Source organism: Ranitomeya variabilis, chromosome 3, assembly GCF_051348905.1.
Source record: "Ranitomeya variabilis isolate aRanVar5 chromosome 3, aRanVar5.hap1, whole genome shotgun sequence".
In the NCBI taxonomy this organism is placed as follows: Eukaryota; Metazoa; Chordata; class Amphibia; order Anura; family Dendrobatidae; genus Ranitomeya; species Ranitomeya variabilis.
In genome coordinates, this window is record NC_135234.1 from 230,277,131 (window position 1) to 230,300,144 (window position 23,014).

Consider the following 23,014-nt stretch of genomic DNA (forward strand, 5'->3'; position numbering starts at 1 on the left):
CTAAACCAACAGCCTCATCTATGTCTATCCTAACCCAACAGCCTCATCTATCTCTATTCTAAGCTTACAACTTCATCTTTGTTTATCTTAATCCAACAGCCTCATCTATGTCAATCCTAACCCAGCAGTCTCATATATGCTTATTCTAAACCAACAGCCTCATCTATGTCTATCCTAATCCAACAGCCTCATCTATCTCTATTCTAAGCTTACAACTTTATCTTTGTTTTTCCTAATCCAAAAGCCTCATCTATGTCTATCCTAACCCAACAGCCTCATCTATCTCTATTCTAAGGATACCGTCACACAGTGCAATTTTGATCGCTACGACGGCACGATTCGTGACGTTCCAGCGATGCATTTACGATATCGTTGTGTCTGACACGCTACTGCGATCCGGATCCCCGCTGAGAATCGTACGTCGTAGCAGATCGTTTGAAACTTTCTTTCGTCGTCTAGTGTCCCGCTGTGGCGGCATGATTGCATTGTGTGACACAGGTTGTATACGATGTGCGCACAGTAACCAACGGCTTCTACATCGCAAATACGTCATGAAATTATCGCTCCAGCGCCGTGTATTGCAACGTGTGACCGCAGTATACGACGCTGGAGCGATACTTATACGACGCTGTAACGTCACGAATCGTGCCGTCGTAGCGATGAAAATGGCACTGTGTGACGGTACCCTTAGCTTACAACTTCATCTTTGTTTATCCTAAGCTAACAGCCTTATCTATGTCTAGCCTCAGCTATGTCGAACCTAACCCAACAGCCTCATATGTCTATATTAAACCAACAGCCTCATCTATGTATATCCTAAAACAACAGCCTCATCTATGTCGATCCTAACCCAACAGCCTCATCTATGTCAATCCTAACCCAGCAGTCTCATATATGCTTACTCTAAACCAACAGCCTCATTTATGTCTATCCTAACCCAACAGTCTCATCTATGTCTATCCTAATCCAACAGCCTCATCTATGTCAATCCTAACCAAGCAGTCTCATATATGCTTAATCTAAACCAACAGCCTCATCTATGTCTATCCTAACCCAACAGCCTCATCTTTGCCTATCCTAACCCAACAGTCTCATCTATGTCTATCCTAATCCAACAGCCTCATCTATGTGAATCCTAACCCAGCAGCTTTATATGTCTATATTAACCCAACAGCCTCATCTATGTCTATCCTAACCCAACAGCCTCATCTTTGCCTATCCTAACACAACAGACTCATTCTAAACCAACAGCCTCATCTATGTCTATCCTAAGCCAACAGCCTTATCTATGTCTAGCCTCAGCTATGCCGAACCTAACCCAACAGCCTTATATGTCTATATTAATCCAACAGCCTCATCTATGTCTATCCTAACCCAACAGCCTCATCGTTGCCTATCCTAACACAACAGTCTCATTCTAAATCAACAGCCTCATCTATGTCTATTCTAACCCAACAACCTCATCGTTGCCTATCCTAACCCAACAGTATCATCTATGTCTATCCTAATCCAACAGCCTCATCTATGTCAATCCTAACCCAGCAGTCTCATATATGCTTATTCTAAACCAACAGCCTCATCTATGTCAATCCTAATCCAACAGCCTCATCTATCTCTATTCTAAGCTTACAACTTCATCTTTGTTTATCCTAATCCAACAGCCTCATCTATGTCTATCCTAACCCAACAGCCTCATCTATCTCTATTCTAAGCTTACAACTTCATCTTTGTTTATCCTAAGCCAACAGCCTTATCTATGTCTAGCCTCAGCTATGTCGAACCTAACCCAACAGCCTCATATGTCTATATTAAACCAACAGCCTCATCTATGTATATCCTAAAATAACAGCCTCATCTATGTCAATCCTAACCCAACAGCCTCATCTATGTCAATCCTAACCCAGCAGTCTCATATATGCTTATTCTAAACCAACAGCCTCATCTATGTCTATCCTAACCCAACAGCCTCATCTTTGCCTATCCTAACCCAACAGTCACATCTATGTCTATCCTAATCCAACAGCCTCATCTATGTGAATCCTAACCCAGCAGCCTTATATGTCTATATTAACCCAACAGCCTCATCTAGGTCTATCCTAACCCAACAGCCTCATCTTTGCCTATCCTAACACAACAGTCTCATTCTAAACCAACAGCCTCATCTATGCCTATCCTAACCCAACAACCTCATCTTTGTCTATCCTAACCCAACAGTATCATCTATGTCTATCCTAATCCAACAGACTCATGTATGTCAATCCTAACCCAGCAGTCTCATATATGCTTATTCTAAACCAACAGCCTCATCTATGTCTATCCTAACCCAACAGCCTCATCTATCTCTATTCTAAGCTTACAACTTCATCTTTGTTTATCCTAATCCAACAGCCTCATCTATGTCAATCCTAACCCAGCAGTCTCATGTATGCTTAATCTAAACCACAGCCTTATCTATGTCTATCCTAACCCAACAGCCTCATCTATGTCTATCCTAACCCAACAGCCTCATCTATCTCTATTCTAAGCTTACAACTTCATCTTTGTCTATCCTAATTCAATTGCCTCATCTATGTAAATACTAACCCAGCAATCTCATGTATGCTTATTCTAAAGCAACAGCCTTATCTATGTCTATCTTAATCCAACAGCCTCATCTTTGCCTATCCTAACCCAACAGTCTCATCTATGTCTATTGTAATCCAACAGCGTCATCTATGTCAATCCTAACCCAGCAGCCTTATATGTCTATATTAACCCAACAGCCTCATCTGTGTCTATCCTAACCCAACAGCATCATCTATCTCTATCCTAACACAACAGCCTCATATATGTCTATCCTAACCCAACATCCTCATATATGTCTATCCTGACTCAACAGCCTCATCTATGTATATCCTAAAACAACAGCCTCATCTATTGATCTTATCCCAGCAGACTTATCTATGTCTGTCCTAAACCAACAGCTTGATCTTTGTCTATCCAAACCCAACAGTCTCATCTATGTCTATCTTAACCCAAAAGATTTATCTATGTCTATCCTGACCCAACAGTCTCATTTATGTCTATCCTGAGACAATTAACTCATCTATTTCTATCCTAACCCAACAGCCTCATATATGTCTATCCTGACCCAACAGCCTCATATATGTATATCTTAAAACCACAGCCTCATCTGTTGATCCTATCCCAGCAGACTTATCTATGTCTATCCTAAACCAACAGCCTGATCTTTGTCTATCCTAACCCAACAGCCTCATCTGTGTCTATCCTGACCCAACAGTCTCATCTATGTCTATCTTAACCCAAAAGATTTATCTATGTCTATCTTGACCCAATAGTCTCATTTATGTCTATCCTAACCCAACAGCCTCATTTATCTCTATTCTAACTGAACAGCCTCATCTGTTTCATAAACCAATAACCTCACCTATCCATATCCTCACCTATCCACATCTATGTCTATCCTAACCCAACAGTCTCATATCTCTATATAAATCCAATAGCTGCATCTATGCCTACCCGAACCCAAGAGCCTCATCTATGCCTATCCGAACCCAACAGCATCATCTATGCCTACAGTATACTAACCCAACAGCCTCATCAATGTCTATCCTAACCCAACAACTTTATTTAATGAATCACTTGATTTAAGAAGATAGCTATATATGTCTATAAAGCTGTGGAACTTGGGTCAAAAGACCCACAATCAGTCCAGAAATGTTGGCCATGCAAAACCCAGGCCTACACTGTACAAACACATCCTATTAACAAAAGGAATAGTAACACCCAGTTGTTAATTTATTTATAAATTTCAAAGAGGAATAATAGAAGGATGTCTCAATGCAGGATTATTAGATGCTTTAGAATAATTATTTCTTGCGTTTTAATTAATATCAACTAAAACAGACATATCAGGAGAGGTCTCTGGTTCTCTTTATAAAAAGAAACAAAAAGCACTGTAAATACTGATTTATCATACTTTTCCATTCCACAGTGTGAAATTTATATGGTGAACCAAAAATGTAGGGACCCTGAGTTATAATATTTCCGTCTAAAGTGCATGTGTACAAGAAGGAAAAACAAAAAAGAACAAAATCTAGGAAACATTACCATATTTATCATGCAGGATATTTAAGATTTGCACCAGCTCTGTTTTTAGGCCAATTTGGTCTTTTAATAACAATGGTTTGGATAGATCTAATGCCCCTGTTATGGTTGAGGGGGTGGTGCAAGGCACAGGTATCATGTCTTTGATCACCATGCCATGCAGGACCTCAAGGTCTTCCACTAGGCATAACACAGTGTATCAGTTTTGGCTGGAGAGTTCATTTAAAGTACATTTTCATATAGAAATCACTGCTCAAATCCATAATGCAAAGAAAAATACAGATACTTTTTAAAAGCCCTTCCATGAGTTATTTTTTTTTTTTTACTAGATCTGTGCAAAGTGCATGTACTATAGTATGTGTTAATATCAACACCTACAATCACTATCTCTGGAATTCCGTGCCGTTCTGCTTCTTCTTTTCAGTGATGTCACCGCTCTTCAGACTATTCAGATCTCTCCATGTTCTATATGTTAGCTGGAAGTCTCATTTACAATGTAAGCCATTGGAGCCTTGTTCTGGCGCTTTATAGGTATAAATTGTAAAAGCCACTTCTGGGTCATGCAGAAAGAAGATGATTCGGTTAGTCTGAAGAGCAGTGATGTCACAGAGAAGAGGAGCAGAGCAGTGCTGGATCCAGGAGGAGGGTACAGTAGGTGAGTATATTAATACATACACACTACACTACATGCACATATATGCAGGTTTAGTAACAAAATAACTTCATAGGAGTGCTTCTTTAAATAATTTACCAATAGATGATAATTGCAGATATGCTCTTCCTACTATGTGAAGAAGTAGAACAGCATACAGTGGCACACAGAGTGCCTATGGCTGTGTAGTATTAAGTGCCACAGAAGTCTGCTGCATGCAGTGCAAATGAGTCCTAAAGGAAAGAAGGAAATTTGACAGAGCCAAACTTTAAAATTATAATGAAGAACCTTTTAAATTCATACTGAAGAAAAATAAAAGCTTTTCATAAGTGTGCCAGACCAGATTCTCCTAAAATTTTTGTCCAATTTTGTGGCACCCATTTTTCTTACATACACTCCTCAACATTGAAACTGCAACACCAAGTAGGAAAAGTGGAATTTTGAAAATCACAGTATCAATAGACATGGTAATTATGTGCAAATAATGATAAAATGGAAACATTTTCAGAACATCATGATTTATTCAGTATCACAAATGAGAGCCACGTGCAGAAATACATGCACTTAGCATGCTATCAATGACGTTATTAATGGTTGTCTGAGGAATGTTCTGCCACGCTGGATGTAATTGGGCAGCAAATCAATGAGATTCATTTTTTCAACACAATAACATCAGACTACATATTACTGTGAGCAGCCTGTGTGGCCCAAACTTGCTACTATGGCCTTCAACATATCCAGACTTCCCTCCCATTGAGCACATTTTGTATATCGTTGGTCAACAACTGCAAAGGGAGCTGCCAGCAGCGGATCTTGATGACTTGCGTGCCAACTGCATTGAATTTGGCAGAATAACCCTCAAACAACCTTTAGCTTCATTGATAACAGCCAAGGTGTGTAAGTGAGTGTATTTCTGTGTTTCCATTTATATCAATCCTGTTCATTCCATAACTCCATGACTTTTCCTTCTTGGTGTTGCACTTTTAATATTGAGGATTGTATATATAAATTTTTCAAACTTATCCTACCCATTAGACAGTAAGAAATGGACAGCACTTGGACATACAAATGCCATTCAATTACTATCCATTTTTTTAACATACTCCTTCACTTGGGTGAGTTTGGACAATGGATGACTTAATATGCAGCTATATAGCTCTGTAGTCTCAGCTATGTGCATGAGGTATTATAGTAATTACACGGTTGCATCACCATTTAAAATATAAAAATATTAAACTAAATAGTGCTTTAATCTTCCTTTGTAACATACTTATTGAAATCTAGATTGCGAGTCTCAATGGGGACAGTGATGATAATGTTTGCAAAGCGCTATGGAATATGATGGCGCTATGTACAGTAAGCAAAACATAATAATAAATAAAATATATACACTTTGTAATATGTACGTTTAGAGTTATAGACTTCATTTTAAAGAGGAAGCATCGGGAATCTGAATATTAAATTTAACAATAAATACTAACAATAAATAGAAATTTAATTATTTCATTTTGCAAACTATGGCTGGAATTTTGAAAACATCTTAAAAATGATTATCTCCAAACTTTAATAAATAATAGTTATTTTATCTTATTGTATTATATGTTCAGTACTGTTCAGACCTAAATAGGTTCTATATTGGTTGTGCTAATTAATTATGCAGGTTATCTGGACCCGCATGTGTGCTTAGTCATGTGCAAAAGCTTCTAAAAATTGAACAGATGGGTTGATTATGTTTCATACCTGTGTAATAACGTAAAGTATGCAAGTGCTGCACTCACGCTAGCTTTTCAGATTGATCTATATTTGTGGCGGGCTGGATAAACTCACAAAACAGACGCAAATTATGCCTGAAGTCCATGATTTGGAGAACACTGCAGTACGGATGACATTTTCTGATGTAGCGGAGAAGCGTTGGGATGAAACATCCTCATCTGCTTTTGGACACAAGCAATCCATCGCTTTGTCTGGCTTTTGCAGGGAAGTGTTTTAGAAAGTGCTATAATTTACAAAACATAATGTTTAATTGCATTTGACAATATGGTAAGATAAGCCATAGAGTAGGATCACGATTCTGATTCCGGAGTGGTTGCCATTAGATATCCACTTCCATACCGCCCATTTGATCCTCCGCCCAAATCCAAAGGAGAAGCATTTTCCGGGCCTAAGTATGTGCGGTGGGACGGCATTGGCGATGGGGTCTCACTAGGCACTTTGCTCAAGATAAAGCGAGTTTCATCATTATCTTCTAAATTCGAGATATCCTTCATCATACGGCCTTTCTTGTATGACACAGATAATCTGTTGGAGCCATCAGGTATTAATTGAAATTGCCAAAGAATGAAGATAAGAGGCACTGGTAGGATTGCTAGTATTATAAGACAAATAAGTAATGACAGAGCCCATGTAGGATACAACAGATATTGTTCTGCAGCCTGAAAAAGAAAAATGGTATTGTGATATTAAACCCCAGAGACAATTCACTGACATAAAAAATAATTGGAAAAACCTGTCTTTACAACCAGACATCCACTGACTCGAGAGGCAGGAATTATTACTACATGCGACTGAAGCCAAAAATCAAAATGTGACCTAGTCATGTGCAGTGACTGCAATCTCTCCGACTCTCGCCTTTTTTTTCTGGGGCAGTAACATTATTATAGATTGTAAGACAAATGAATAGACTGGTGTAAAAAAAGTTATAAAAGTCATACTGAGGGAGAGGGAGAACTGTGATAAAATCTTAGAATAAAGCTAACCCTATAAACAATGAACCTAACAGGAAGTAGTAAATTATATGCAAAAACTACAATGTTAAAATTTGGCGTTATTTCACCATACCACAGTAATGAAGAATGGTGTAGCTTTTGCTTTTGAAAGCTCAGCCTGACTTTGCATCAGATGATTTCCCAATTATACGAATTAGTGTAATACTAAATTTCTTTAGGCAAGAATGTATGCAGCTGCAGAATAATGTATTTGGCATGGGTTTCAGAACCAAGAATGCAACAATAAACCAATTGCGGGGCCATCTTTACTTGAAAAAGGGCTATCGTATTAAGAAATCCTGTTTAGAAAATGCTAAACCTAAAAAAATATAAATTAGTTTGTTTTTCTTATATTCCTGATACAAACAGTCTTGAAGGAACCCTCCAAAGAACATTGGACATAAAATAATAGCCTGGACTGCATGCCCCCCCATGGGGCTTAGGGTAGGGTTCCATGACTCAGGAGGGATGCTGTTTGGTTATAAGGGGTTAATTTTTTGGGGGTAATTTGTGTGGGCAAATGTAGGGGAGGGGAATGAGGAGTGAAGGGGTTTGAGGGTCTTTATGGATTGGTTAGTGGGAGTGACTGATGAACTTACATTGTTGACTTACATCTGTTACATCTGTTAAGATGGAGGCTTTGCTTCAAGAGATTAGGTCCCTGGTGGAACAGAGAGGCTAGCAGCGGCTACATAGACAGATGGAGCAATGGACTACAGCTGGAGGAGTCAGTGAGGTGACTGAATAATTGGAACCTCCAGAGCACTTGAGGAGGTCCCAGCCTCAGGAGAGACTCAGCCATGATATGACTCTTCAATAAAGACGCAGGATCCAGAGCCCTAGCAGAGACCCTCCTGGGCCGCCAGCGGTGCCTCTGTCTTCATTGCCAGTGTGACGCTTTAGAAGGAATCCACAGCACTGGCCTGGTATCATGGGGGAGGTGAGTAACATCACTGGCCCTCTTCCGGTGTGGGGTTGGGGTGATGATGCAGTCGGTATCATCACATGAGCTGGCCACGAACCCGGAAGTGCGGCCACGCAGAGCCCAACAGCAGGACATGCCAGTAGAAGATTTGTGACAGGCACAGTGGCAGGTACACAGTGCATCAGACAGGGGTGTAACAGCAGAAGGGCCAGGAGTCAGTGGTGCTGTCAGTGCTAGGGAACAGCATGACAGGGCAAAGAAGCAGCAGGGAGGTACCAGGAGTGTTAGCTGCAGGCATGCAGCTGAAGTCCCTGCTTATGGTTGCGCCTAATGGCAGCCTCAAAATTGTCATCACAGTCCTTTTCTGGAAATTCTGGAAATGACGCCAGCATTCTTTTCTGGTACAAGAAAAGGCATGTGCTGGCAATTCAATGAAAAAAGAGTGCCGTTTTGGATCACCATGCAAGTTTAGGCATGAATACTCCAGATGTGGGGGATCCCACAGCCATACCAAATGTTTTAAGAAGGTAAAGGGCAAAGCCAGTGAGTTTTCAGCAAAAAGGGAAGACTCTGGCGAGAATAGATCGGATGCTACCTTTTTTGAGTCGGTATCCTGACAGGGAGGCGGCCTGATTGTTGCGTAAGGGTTTCAGTTTTGGTTTTAAGATGTCATCTTTGGTTGAACAGGGTACTATGAAGCTAAACAATTTCAATTTTTGTTAGCGACAAATTGCAGAAAGAAGTTGCGCTTGGCAGCATGGATGATTCCCCGTTGTGACTCGATTTGTGGGTTTACACCTTGGGAATGGTTACTAAAAAGGAGCCTAATAAGGTTAGGAAAATACACTATTTGTCATATCCGACCGGTTCGTCAGTTAATTTCGGTATAAGTGCAGAGTTGGTGTCAGCTTCCTATGTACATTTTTATAAGGCAGTCAACTGGGTGCGTAAGTTTGTATGAGGGTCGTTGATGGCTAAAACGGATATTGAGTCTACGTTCCGTTTGCTTCCACTGCATCTGGAGAGTTTTCATTTGTTAGACTGTTTTTAGGATGATAATTTTTATGTGGATTGTTGTTTGTCTATGGATTGTTTGATTTCATGCGCTTATTTTGAGAAATTTAGCTGTTTCATTGAATCCATAGTGAGAGAGAAGTCCGGTTTGGACTCAGTTTTGCATTACTTCGATGACTTCTTTTGTATTGGAACAATGGGGTCCCCGTTTTGTTCGTCGCTGCCCAGGACGATAGAACAGGTGAATCAACGTTTTGGTATTCCATTGGCTCATGAAAAGACAGAGGGACCGTCAACGGTGTTGAAGTTTTTGGTCATTGAGATTGATTCTGTCAATATGGAATGCAGTTTGCCTGCAGACAAGTTGTTGGATTTGAAGCTAGAGAGAAATACTTGCATATTCCTGGCGTATTCTGGGAAAAGTGAAGAGTCTGAGGATCTTTGGGTGTTGCTGGATCAAGATGTTTGGAGAAAATCGTTAAACTAGGAATTAAAGCTCGAGGGAGTTCATTTGAATCTTTCTGGTGCATCCTGCGAAGAGTGAAGAGTCGCCGAGACTCTGAGAATCTTTGGCTGTAGCGGGATTGAGTTGCTTGGAAGAAATCGTCAACATTTTGATGTTATGTATTGTTCTTATTTTAATAAATGAGGCTGCTGTAGCCTTTTTACATCCAACCTTATACAGTGGTGTTTTATTTTAGGTAAGAGGCTGGGAAAGGGATAATTGAGGGGCCTTATCTTTAAGGTTGGGCTGTTGTGCCACACAATTCCAAAGTGGTGTATTAGCGGAAAAATTGCTTTACTGCAAGGTTAGGTTTGTTTGTATTTGTGTCCCAGTGCAGAGAGGGCAAAGTGGGGAGGATCCTGCTGCAGACAGTTGTCTCACAGCCAGACCCAGACATTATTGAGTGGAAGAGGACAGAAAACATGACTCATCTCCAGAAGTTACTTTATATATTTTCCAGTTTTAACTCTAATTATGAGAACACAAAGGATCAGCTAAAATCTTTAAATCAGAGGAGGAATTATTATTGATTACTGTAGATTTTCTATGTTTAGTGTTCCTCTAAATCGTCTTTCTGCAGCTGCCACTACTGGAAGCCTACTACATGCAGATTTAAGCCTGAGTCAGGTGGGCATAATGATTCCTATGATTTCATTACTTCCAAGTCAAAAATCTCCTGTGGCTTTGCATGTGATGAGCTTCACCTTCTAAATGCTAGAGTCAATTATCAGAGAAACAAACTCTTCCCTACTACAAATGTCTACTTCCTTCATATATCTGTCATACACAGGTCGTTATTGCTACCTCCAGACTACAGTATGTTCTTATCTCTATTGTCCCATGTTTTTTTTCTCTTTTATTTTATTTTCTATAGCAAATACTGATGAGCGCAAGTGCTCGTTACTCCAATTTAGCCTAGGGTGCTCGGGTATGCACTGAGAATCGCTGGTGCTCGAGTGACAGGTTCGAATCCCCGCGCCCACATGTTTTGCAGCTGTTAGGCAGCCACAAAACATGCTGGGATTGCCCATGGTTGTCATGTGTATTGTGTTGTGTGGCTGTCTAACAGCTGTGAAGCATGCGGCCGCGAGACTTGAACATGTTACTCGAGCACCAGCGATACTCGGTGCATACCCTAGGCAAACGTAAGTAACAAGCACTTGCACTCATCACTAATAGCAAACACTAACACAAAACTTCAACCCACAATGTGTGATCTGGGCACACTCTACTTACCAGTTCTTTGATCCAAGCACTGTACCCGGGTGGACTGAAAGCTAGTTGAATTACACTAACCGACAGCAGAAGTGCCATAAAAATTGGGGAAACATACTTCCATGAATAAAAGTAGTAGCTGTATGGACGGAATCCAAGCATCTCCGTGAGCTCCTGCATAAATCTGAAAATGCAGAAAGAGAAATTGTAAGATCCAGCAGAGTAACTGCTGAGCAAAGCAAAACATATAAAGATAACACAAAGTACATCACATAATGAACATATCTACAAGCCGAAGGTTTGCACAGAGTGATTTTAGGTTTAGGTACTTTAATGGATTTTGCACAGGAAACAAGAGAATGTTCTTTAAAAAAAAAAAAAAAAAAACTACTGCAATGGAAAACCTGTGGCCTATAATGCTATTATGCACAACTCCAGTCTATAAGAACACGTGTATAAAATAATACTGTAAGACAAGGCTGTGATAACACAGCATCATCCCTACAGAGAATGAATTGTCAGTACTGTTTTTTTCCGGAATTGATCATAGCTATCAGTGCAGATACATGGGAGTGCCCCCTGTTGTTTGCGCAGTGTATTTTGCATGCCAAGAAGAAGATTAATGAAGAGAAGTAGCACACAGCTGTCACTGGCGTGACGCAGCAATGTGTGGCTGACACTGGGATAGGAGCACTAAAGAGCTGCAAAAAGGTTAAAGTGAATCTTTCACTAGGTTTTTGTTCTCCCCTAAGAGCAGCACAAAGTTGGGCCAGAAACCTTGATCCTGAACACCGGCTTCATGCTATAGTTTGCTATTTGGGCTTCTTGCTATAGTTTTCTTCTTGCATTTTTATCTGCTGCAGATCTGCTAGTCCTCTCAGTGGTAAGCACCTGGTATGTAGTCCGTGATAGACATGAGATCTAGCTATCCAAGCCCCTCACCACTGATTGGAAGATTTCTGCCTATGCACAGTGTATACAGGAAGCTGTCAATCAATGGTGCAGGGAGAGTTTGATAGAGCTCATCATTGAGAATACTGTACTAGCAGATCTGCAGCACATACAGTACAACAGTGATTTTCTGAAAACTACACAAAGGAGCCTAATAAGTGACATGTCACTAGGAACAGGGATTCTATGCCTATTTTATGCAGACATCAGATTGGAAAGCATACATTTGATGATAGATTTTCTTTAGTAACTTAAACAAACATTCCAGGCAAAACTGTTTTAGGCCTAATGAAGTTTTTCTTACATACAGACTAAAAGTATGCCCATGTATACAGACCTGGCTGTAGCCATATGGAATTTCTTTTGACTTGTGTTAAGTAAATGGGACCCTGGAGTAACCTTGAGTGCCAGTGTTCCCAAACCACAAACCACTGTCCCCGCCTTCTGTCGAATTGAGCAGGAAGAGGAAGTCCAAGATCAGCTGCAGCGCCGATTTCCTCTTTATGTTCGATTTGTCCGAAGGCGGAAACAGTGACCCCAGCGTTGAATTTTCAGAGTGCTAGGCAGCTGCTTAGAAGGACCCATGGCTGCTGCTTTTTTGCAGGTTAGAGGAGGCTGGGTTTTTATAAAGCTGGCACATATGCATCACATGGCCTTTCCTATTGATGATAGAGAACAAGCCATAACCCTAACAAGCTAATCAAGGTCTAAAACTTTGGTCAAAGTTATCTGAGCACACAAATGTCCAAGAGTACCCAAACTTTTGCATTGGCCCATTTCTCTTTTTGTAATTTTTAAAATGAAAAAATATGACAATATTTTTTTTTTTTGCCTAAAATGCAAAGGAAATGTGTCATCTTTAACTTTAGGCCTTTTAGAGATCATTTCATCTTCAACTTCCTTAACTGTTCAATAAAACAGTCATTTTGACCAGAAGTGTCCAAACTGTACGTATGTCAATATGGATTTATATCAATCAGGATTTATGTGGGGATTTTCCAGGATTATGATTCTGATGTCCTATCCTTAAGACATCAACTTCAGGTCAGTAGGGGTCTGACTCCCGGCACCTCCATCAAGGTCTCGCCGTGGCTGGAGGCAATTAATGCATGGAGCTGTTGAGTTCTGCTCTCTACACTATGTAGAGGCCATTCTCAGGTACTGCAGCTCAGCTCCTATAGAAGTTAATGGGAAGTTACAGAGAATCAGTAATAAACTTTTTTCCTTGTCCAAACCATTATGATTGTGTAGCCCTTTAAAAGATAAGCCAGTTAATTCCTTTATGACCTGAAATTGCCTCTCCAGAAGTTAGAAATCACATCCTGAAGTTGTATCTGGAAGTGCATGGTGGTGTCACGATACACTTCTAGCTTGTCAGCCTTGTGCTGGATCTCCTACCTAGCAGGACCCTCCCCTGGGTGACTGACAGGTCAGTGGCCATATACCAGAACAAAAACAACCTGTCAATCATAGAGGGGAGGTTGCTGCTAAGTAACAAATACAGTGTGATGGTGATAAACTAGAAGTCCTTCATCACACACCAAGGCACTTGAAAACTGGAGCAGTGCTTTGGGGCCATAAGGGGATCGGCTGGCTTATCTTTTAAAGGGCTATATAATCATATTAATGGTTGGTTAGAGGGGGTTAAAAGTTTTTGACAGGTCCCCTTTAAAATAGACTACTAATGTCTCAGTCCTGGACAATCCATTGAATTAATAGGAATAGGTTTTCAGCATTTTTTTTAGCTTTCATGCTGAAGCCCAATAAGACCTAGACAGTGCTAAGTACATCTTTCCTCTTGCAGATATTTCTGCTTTGTTGCCTTTGTATGTATGTGATCAGAAAGAACCTACTTGAAGAGAGAAGGTTCAGGATGGAAGGGATTGGGGGGGGGAGGTCTGACAAAAACATGGAGTGGGAGAATTCTTACTTCTTTGTGCCATACACCCAAGCTACAGCAATGTTTTCCAGGATGACCACAATGGTGAGTGGTAGTGTGGCAGAGTAATCATCAAACATGGTGACGAAATAATTTCCGGAACGCTGAACAAAGATCAAGCCCAGCAGGAAGGCAAGGATGCAACAGCTGACTACAAGGATTAGCAGAAAGAAAAATTATACAGTGAAATGATGCGCATGGGACATGAATGTAACAGTATCGACATGCAAGTCATACATGCAACCCACAGCGGATCGGGACAGTTCAGCTGTCAGCAGAACTTCCACATTCAGGATCCACATGGTTTTGCTGTAAAAGTTAAATCAATTGAGTCTGACATTCGTAAACATGCTAAGCCAAAGGTCTGCGCTCCACAGACTGATGCATAGAAGTAATCCTCCAGATAGTGGAGAAGATGCCATGGCCACCAGCCGATCATCAGTGCATCAGGAGTCATAAATGGTAATGATTCTGTCCCTCCTCGTAGACATATTTACATTGTATGGTCTGGTTGGTGAACATGCTTATATGGCGGTCACACAGGCATTGTCTAAAGAGGGAAACTTTACACATATCTGTATGACATAAGGTACAGTAGGTGTTCATCACCTCCCATTTGTACTGGTTCATCTCTACTGGTTGTCTAGTGTTGTCATTGTTAATACGGGTCTGCAAAGCTGTAATTCTACCACACAGGGAAGGAATAAAAAATCTAGAAAAGAATACATCAACACAATATTTGATATTGTCAAAGTATATTTACCGGTAAGTGCCTAAGGACAAAACATTACCATTTACAATAGGAGCAGATATGCAGAAATTCCAGAGCTACGAAAATCCTAGAAATGCAGGTGGAAATAGTTTATAAGTCTAAAGGACTGGAAATAGGTATCTTCAATACAACATCGACTACTGCAATTAAAACCATATAAAAACCCAAACAGAACTTTTTTCTGATTTTCATGAGAATCTATTAAAATTTGCTAACTTCATTTGCATGGAACCCATGTCCTCGGGTGTACATTTAAAGGCATTGTTTGATAGGAAACATAGTTGTAAAAAACATTTTAGGATATCCTTAGTGTTTGTACACATCATTTTTGGAGTGGAACCTGAGCAGAAGCTCCAAGTTTTTGATGAAGGTCTGGAGACCTTCCACTCAGTTTCATCTCCATAACTCTATAAAAACCTCAGTGTAAGCACTTATAGGGAATTACAGGGAATTAACTCTGCCGTCCTAGACATGTGACAAGAATCAGATTTAAACATATCTATCTGGGTGTTCTTAGTAGGGCATGGCCAAGGGAGCAGTTGGTGAGGAGGGCATAGGATACTTTCCTGTTGGGAAATGCTCATCCGATACTTGCATTTAGGCATGTGGCAGATTAAAAATCATTTAACAAAAATATTATTTCAGGAATTAAGGTAATTTATTAACACTGTCCACTGGCATAATAATTATGCCGTCCATTTGAGATAAGTATTCAACGTTGCATCTATGATTGGCTATAACAGATCATGGTTAAAAGTTTAATGATTTAATTTTACCAAAAATTGGCAAAATATCTGCAGCTTGATTAAACCAGACCATCAAAGAATGTTCTACTGAGAATGACAGATAGTGTGACATCCTTCTGTCTTTAAAGGAATCTGTCAGCAAGAATTCACCCCCCCACCCCAAACTATACAGTATTATTATTATTATTATTTATTTATATAGCGCCATTAATTCCATGGTGCTGTACATGATGTCCATGTAGTTCCTTCAAGGCAAATCCAGCAATACTGTTAGGTGACCAGTCCGTTCTTCTTGCTGTTGCTGGGAAATCAGCGTTTGAATTGATATGAAAACGGGGCTGAACATTTATTTGTAGATCTGAAGCCTCTGTCACTCCAGCTCTATTCCCCGCTCTGTGTCGCCTCCTCCTGCTTGACTGACTGCCTGTATGCTGTGTTACTTGTCAGTCAAGCAGGAGGAGGCGGGGACTAGAGATGCAGTGACACAGGTTTCAGATCTACATAGTCCTTCAGCCTCATTTGCATATCAATTCAAACGCTGATATATCAGTAATGGAGGAGCGGACTGGCCACGTAAAAGTATTGCTGTGTTTGTCTTTGAAAGATCTACATGCACATATAAATAGATTGAGGGGTGAAATCCTCCTGGCAGAAACCCTTCAAGGCTAATCTCTCAGCATGTTTTTGCTATTTAATCTGAGAGCAGCATAATATAGAGCAAGAGAGCCTGATTCCAAGGATATGTCAATGACTAGGCTATGTGTTCTAGTTTCAATACAATCAGTGTTTTATCAGCAGGATATTATCACTGTCTGACTAGGTATCATATAATTATGTATGTAATATAATAATACATCTACAACAGAGAAAACAGGGATTCTATTAAAACTACACTAAGCAGTCCAGTCCATCGCTGATCAGGCTTTCTATATTATGCTTCTCTCAGATTACATTACAAAAACCTGATGACAGATTCCCCTTAAACCCAAAGGGACCACCTTGCTACTCGGCCAGTACAATGCAGTACTTACTGTACAGGCCATTTGTAGCTGCTTCAAGTTAGAAAACAAAAATGTAATAATAATCACTTGAAGTCATAACCTCAAGTGAAAGCCCTACAAGGCCTACTGCTTTTTCTAAAGTGGTTTTCCCACAATGTTAATGTCTCCATAGCAGAGCAGAGCACAGATAATGGAACCTGAAGGGAATTATGTTAGCAGCCTTTGTTTTAGCAATCATAGTGGTCTCTAGATAGGCCCCAATGATCTCAGACAGCGGGAGAACAGCTTTAACGTGTTGTCCGGCCAAATAAAAAGCAGTTCAATTTCTGCGTTGGTCCTTAAATACGAGAGAGCTTCCGTCCCATTCCTTATGTCAGCACAGTACCAGTGATGTGTATGAAGGGGGCTGGCTGTCTGCCACATTTCAATAGCTGAGCCCCCTCCTCCGCTATGCTGGAGAAGAGGGCTAGTATGGCTATTGAAATGAGGCAGCCAGCCAGCCCCGTTTACCACATCACTGGTCACATGAGGAACAGGCGGTGTAATGGAAGTTCTCTTCTACGTTTGGGCCAAAGACCAGTTTAGAACACATCTAAACCATTTCTATTTGGCTCCAACCCATTTCCATTATGACAATAAGCCTCATATGTCATTTTGCATAGGAATTTGTACATCGGTAACAAACCTTTATATATTTTACACACGATTATTATAGGAGGACTTTCCATGCACAGATACAGCAAACATAAGTCGACTTCACGTCACTTACCGGTCAGAACTTCTTTCCGTACTTTAAAGGTGTCAATAATAGGAGTGGTAATACCAGACATAGTGCCAATCATGCTTCCTAGACCAAGATTGATCAGCATAAAGAAAAACATGACGGACCAAAATGGAGAAGCTGGAAAGTGGGTCATGGCTTCAGTGAATGCAATGAATGCCAATCCGGTTCCCTGTACTGCCTGCAAGAACGTAACAATCAAAATTCACGTTATTCAAAGTGCACATTCTCTAGTGACAAAACACATTGGTCTATGAAAGATCTTAGACCTATTTATAATTGTCACCTTTTCCTAAAAAAATACCCACCAAAGATAAAAAGGTATGGTTTTGTGGTGTGTCTTAAAGGAAATTTGTCACCACTCACCAGGCTTTTGCTGCCCCACCTGAGAGCAGCATAATGTAGGGGGAGAGACCTTGACTACAAAGATGTATCACTTATTGGGATAAAGTGCTGTATTATCTGCTGCAGATCTCTGATTGCTGAGCTCTATATAACCCCACCCACACCACTGAGTGGCAGTTTTCTATGAACACTGTGCATAGGCAGAAAACTGTCAATCAGTAGTGGGGTGGGGTTATATAGAGCTCATGAATACTGAGGACTACATGGCAGCAAGCTTACTAGGCCTCTAGTGATAATCTCCTGCTAATAAAACAGTGATTTTATCAGAACTACAGTAGCCCACTAAGTGACACATCGCTAGAATCAGTGTCTCTGTCTCTACACTCTCGGATTAGGTGGAAAAAACCTGGTGACAGATTCCCTTTAACATGAAGTGAAATTGCCACCTAGATCTGAAGACTATTTATTTCTTGATTAAGAGTGAGTATTTGGTGCACTTATGATCTTAGGGCTAAAATAGATATTTAACTTTAACATTATGTTTTTATCTAGGTGGTAGACTAATAGCTCTCACAATACTGCCCCGTACAGTGGCAATACTGAGGAAGTGGCAGTGTCATAGTATGGTTCTGCTAGCGAAGCCTGACCCAGTTGACCATCTTCACTACTCAGGCACTGTCCCCGTAAGATGCATTTATAAAGAAGTCATCAGTAAATTTGTATACCCTTTATTAATGGCAAATTCATCAATCTAACTGGGTTTAGGACACTAAACATACTGATGTCAACACTTTGCTGTGTCATTATGCATAAAAAGATGCATACTAAGGAAGAAGTATGGAAATGATCCGACAGGTCTGGCGGTATCACGAGCATTTACAGGTGACACCACCTAAGTGTACAGCTTGCAATATAAATGAATTTTATGGATGCAAATTTCTTTTTTACATAAAGCCTTAGGAGTTTTGACAGTGACATATATAGTAACTTAAATCCAACAATAGTACATTCCAAAATAGTACATTGTGCAGTCATATTTTTCCTGTAAAAATGTCAGCAACCATGCCTGAACCAATTCCCCCTTATATAGTCAATAGGGTCTGTTCGGTGCCACTTGTTTCCGACATGCACAGAGTCTGGCACTTTGGTCATTTCATATTTCTGTCCATGTAGAATAGAAATAGGAAAATAATGTGGACACACATGTATCTTTGTATATAATGTGACCTAACGTATCTCAGCTCAGGCCATATACACTGGGTGAAATAAGAATTGAAAACTTCACCATTTTTCTAAGCAAATATATTTCTAGAGGTGCTAGTAACATGTCAGTAACAACCCATCCAATTCACACAGGCAGACATAAAATCAGAGATGGCCATAAATTAAGTTAGGTATAATAATGAGAAACGACACAGGAAAAAAGTATTGAACATGCTTACTGAAATTTAATTAATACTTTGTACAAAAGCCTTTGTTGTTGATGACAGCTTCAAAACACTTCCGGTATGGAGAAACTAGTCGCATGCATTGCTCAGGTGTGATTTTGGCCCAATTCTTCCACACAAATTCTGTTCAAATCCTGAAGGTTCCGTGGGCTCCTTCTAGAAACGCTTAGCTTTAGTTCCTTCCATAAATTTTCTATTGGATTCAGGTCAGGAGATTAGCTGGGCCATTCTAGTAGCCTTATTTTCTTTTTCTGAAACCAAGTGAGAGTTTAATTGGTTGTGTGTTTGGGCTAATTTTCTTACTGAAATGTGGACCCACGTTTCATCTTCATTATCCTGATAGATGGCAGAAGATTTTAATCAAGAATGTATCGGTACATTTGTATATTCATCCTTCCTTCGACTACTGTATATGAAGTTTGCCAGTGCTGTATGCTGAAAAACAGCCCCACACCATGATATTCCCACCTCCAAACTTTACTCTTGGTATGGTGTTTTTGATGTGAAGTGAAGTAAGTGCCTTTTAGCCTCCAAACACGGTGGATATTATGGCATCCAAACAGTTCAGTTTTGGTCTCATCTGACCAGACTATATTCTGACAGTATTTCACAGGCTTGTCTTAATGTTATTAAACAAATATTAAATATGCTTGAACATGCTGTTTGTGCTACAATGGAGTCTTGCGTCGTGAGTGTGTACACAGGCCACTGAAGTTGGGTACATTACTTATTGTTTTCTTTGAAATAATTGTACCTGCTGATTCTAGGTCTTTCTGTAGCTCTCCGCAGGTTCTTGGCTCTTGAACAACTCTTCTGATAATTCTTTTCACTCCTCTGTCTGAAATCTTGTCGGCAGCACTTGGTCGTGGCCGGCTTATAGTGAAATAATGTTCTTTCCATTACTTGATTACGGCCCCAACAGTGCTCACTGGAATCTTCAATCATTTAGAAATACTTCTGTCAATGCTATAGAATGTTTTGCAAAAATAAGGTTGCAAAGGTCTTAAGACAACTCACTGGTATTACCCATCATGACAGGTTTCTTGCATGGCACGTTGGTAATAAGACATCTTTTTATAGGCCATCATATGAATCAGATGATATTATTTTTCACTAATTCGCAGGATTGCTTTTGAATTACTGATAGATTTTAGCTGGTGTCATTACTTTCCATGGCTTTTTGGACCTCTCTTGCGTCATGTGTTCAATACTTTTTCCTTGTGTCATCTCTCAATATTACACATAAATCAATTAATGGACATCTATGGCATGATTTATTTGCCTGTGTGGATTGGATGGGTTGTTACTGACATCTGGTAAGAATTTCATGTGAAGGGTACGTTTAAAATTATATTTACTTAAAAAATTGGTGATGTGTTCAATACTTATTTTACCCACTGTACAAAGAATAAGCGATAATACATTGGTATTCCAGGTCTGAGCACTTCCACATCAGGAGGTGAGTGAGGACGGTAACAAATATTGGGTAGGTGTCATGCAGTTCTATTCATTAGGACAAGTGACCAGGTAGACATCTGTAGACATGATACCACCAGCCTTGGTCAGCACCTGTTGGGCGTAGCAGGAATTCCCCATTATAAAAGGGCTCCGTTCACACCTTGAATTTCATTATTCTGTTCCAAAAAAATGGAACAGAAACAATGGTGTGAAAAGTGCCTTTACAAGTGCCAGTGTCAAGTATCAGTTTATTAGACACGCTGCATGGGTCACTGCACATGTGGAAAGATATGGAAGATATCCAACTGCTCTTAGACTACGAACGTCTAAATGATTACTAGATAACAAGGGATCAGAACAGTCCAGATTCAAATGTCTGATTTGTCTAATAATAACTAATATCAGTGGTTTAGTGTGTGGAGCTCCAGATTCCCCATCAATATACACTCACTGGCCACTTTATTAGGTACACCTGTCCAACTTCTTGTTAACACTTAATTTCTAATCAGCCAATCACATGGCGGCAACTCAGTGCATTTAGGCATGTAGACATGGTCAAGACAATCTCCTGCAGTTCAAACCGAGCATCAGTATGGGGAAGAAAGGTGATTTGAGTGCCTTTGAACGTGGCATGGTTGTTGGTGCCAGAAGGGCTGGTCTGAGTATTTCAGAAACTGCTGATCTACTGGGATTTTCACGCACAACCATCTCTAGGGTTTACAGAGAATGGTCCGAAAAAGAAAAAAAATCCAGTGAGCGGCAGTTCTGTGGGCGGAAATGCCTTGTTGATGCCAGAGGTCAGAGGAGAATGGGCAGACTGGTTCGAGCTGATAGAAAGGCAACAGTGACTCAAATCGCCACCCGTTACAACCAAGGTAGGCCTAAGAGCATCTCTGAACGCACAGTGCGTCGAACTTTGAGGCAGATGGGCTACAGCAGCAGAAGACCACACCGGGTACCACTCCTTTCAGCTAAGAACAGGAAACTGAGGCTACAATTTGTACAAGCTCATCGAAATTGGACAGTAGAAGATTGGAAAAACGTTGCTTGGTCTGATGAGTCTCGATTTCTGCTGCGACATTCGGATGGTAGGGTCAGAATTTGGCGTAAACAACATGAAAGCATGGATCCATCCTGCCTTGTATGGAGCATCTTTGGGATGTGCAGCCGACAAATCTGCGGCAACTGTGTGATGCCATCATGTCAATATGGACCAAAATCTCTGAGGAATGCTTCCAGCACCTTGTTGAATCTATGCCACGAAGAATTGAGGCAGTTCTGAAGGCAAAAGGGGTCCAACCCGTTACTAGCATGGTGTACCTAATAAAGTGGCCGGTGAGTGTATATCATTGATCAAAGAGCAGAGAGCTCCAAGCTCACAACCACTCATTCATTGATGTTAGTTCTGATAGTTCATCTCCAGTGATTTTAGACATCTAAATGTAGACTGCTCAGAGCAGAATGATATATCTCCAAATTAGTAACTTCAGTCCCAACTTCTGAGGATCCGTACTGACGTTGGGCTTAATGTAGAAGGTGCGTATGTGTAGTGTTGAGGCCACTGCGTAGACCTCCTAAAAGCTAGATTAATAGGAAATGATATCCGTTGTGAAACACTCAGGCTACCCATCTTCAGTTTCTGAAGGCTTCTAATTAACAATCATATGCCATATATAGTATCCTAGATTCTGCCCATTTATTAAAACTCACTCTAAAAAAGCCCCAAAACTCTCTTTGCTGCCCATAGCAACCAATCAGTGTTTAGCTTTCATTTCTTAAATTGCTGTAGTAAAATACAAGCTATACTGTGATTGGTTGCTATGGACAACAAAGAGATTTTTCTTTTACACGGTTTTCATAAATCTGAATGGTCCAAACGTGATGTGAACAGCGCCTAATTTATGCATCACGTATAAAGCTGATTTCAGGGACGTCTAATGTACAAATACTATAATCACCTGATCCAGTTCATCCTCCAATAAGCAGGCATCCAGGTGGAGATCTTGGAAACCATCTTCTTTCACTTTTTTAATGACTTCATACATATCGGCGTAGTCTGCTGTTGTCAAGTGAGAAAAGTTGACATGTTGGGGTATAAGGAAATGGCTCAGGATTCCCGAATTCAAGTAGCCGAGGATTTTCTCTGCATTTCTAAGAGGAAAGAAAGTATATTTTACATGAAAAGAAAAAACGAGACAAGCAACACAAGCTTGTAGGAGCGGTCTCAAAAAAACGACCTGCATGCTCCAGTGCATATAGCTTTAATTATGGCAGACTAAAGTCAACCTTCTACTAAATGGAAGCTGTCATCTGGAGGGTAATAGCGTTATTGCCTGCACGTAGCCGGTACGATGCGAGGAGAAAATTACATTTACTCTGCCTGGCAGCGT

At 40.3% G+C, this 23,014-nt stretch overlaps 1 protein-coding gene across 2 annotated transcripts in view; it reads right to left on the reverse strand.

Annotated features, from left to right (window-relative positions):
- Positions 1–692: 692 nt before the first annotated feature.
- SLC6A17 (solute carrier family 6 member 17) overlaps positions 693–23,014 on the reverse strand; it is a 102,032-nt gene continuing 79,710 nt past the window's right edge. For both annotated transcript variants that reach the window (XM_077295218.1, XM_077295217.1), the window contains exons 8-12: positions 22,583–22,775; positions 17,362–17,554; positions 14,065–14,224; positions 11,205–11,367; positions 693–7,191 (exon numbers count right to left, since the gene is read on the reverse strand). In XM_077295218.1, coding sequence (XP_077151333.1) covers positions 6,823–7,191; positions 11,205–11,367; positions 14,065–14,224; positions 17,362–17,554; positions 22,583–22,775 — 1,078 coding nt within the window. In that variant the 3' untranslated portion in view covers positions 693–6,822. The remainder of the gene's footprint in view (positions 7,192–11,204; positions 11,368–14,064; positions 14,225–17,361; positions 17,555–22,582; positions 22,776–23,014) is intronic.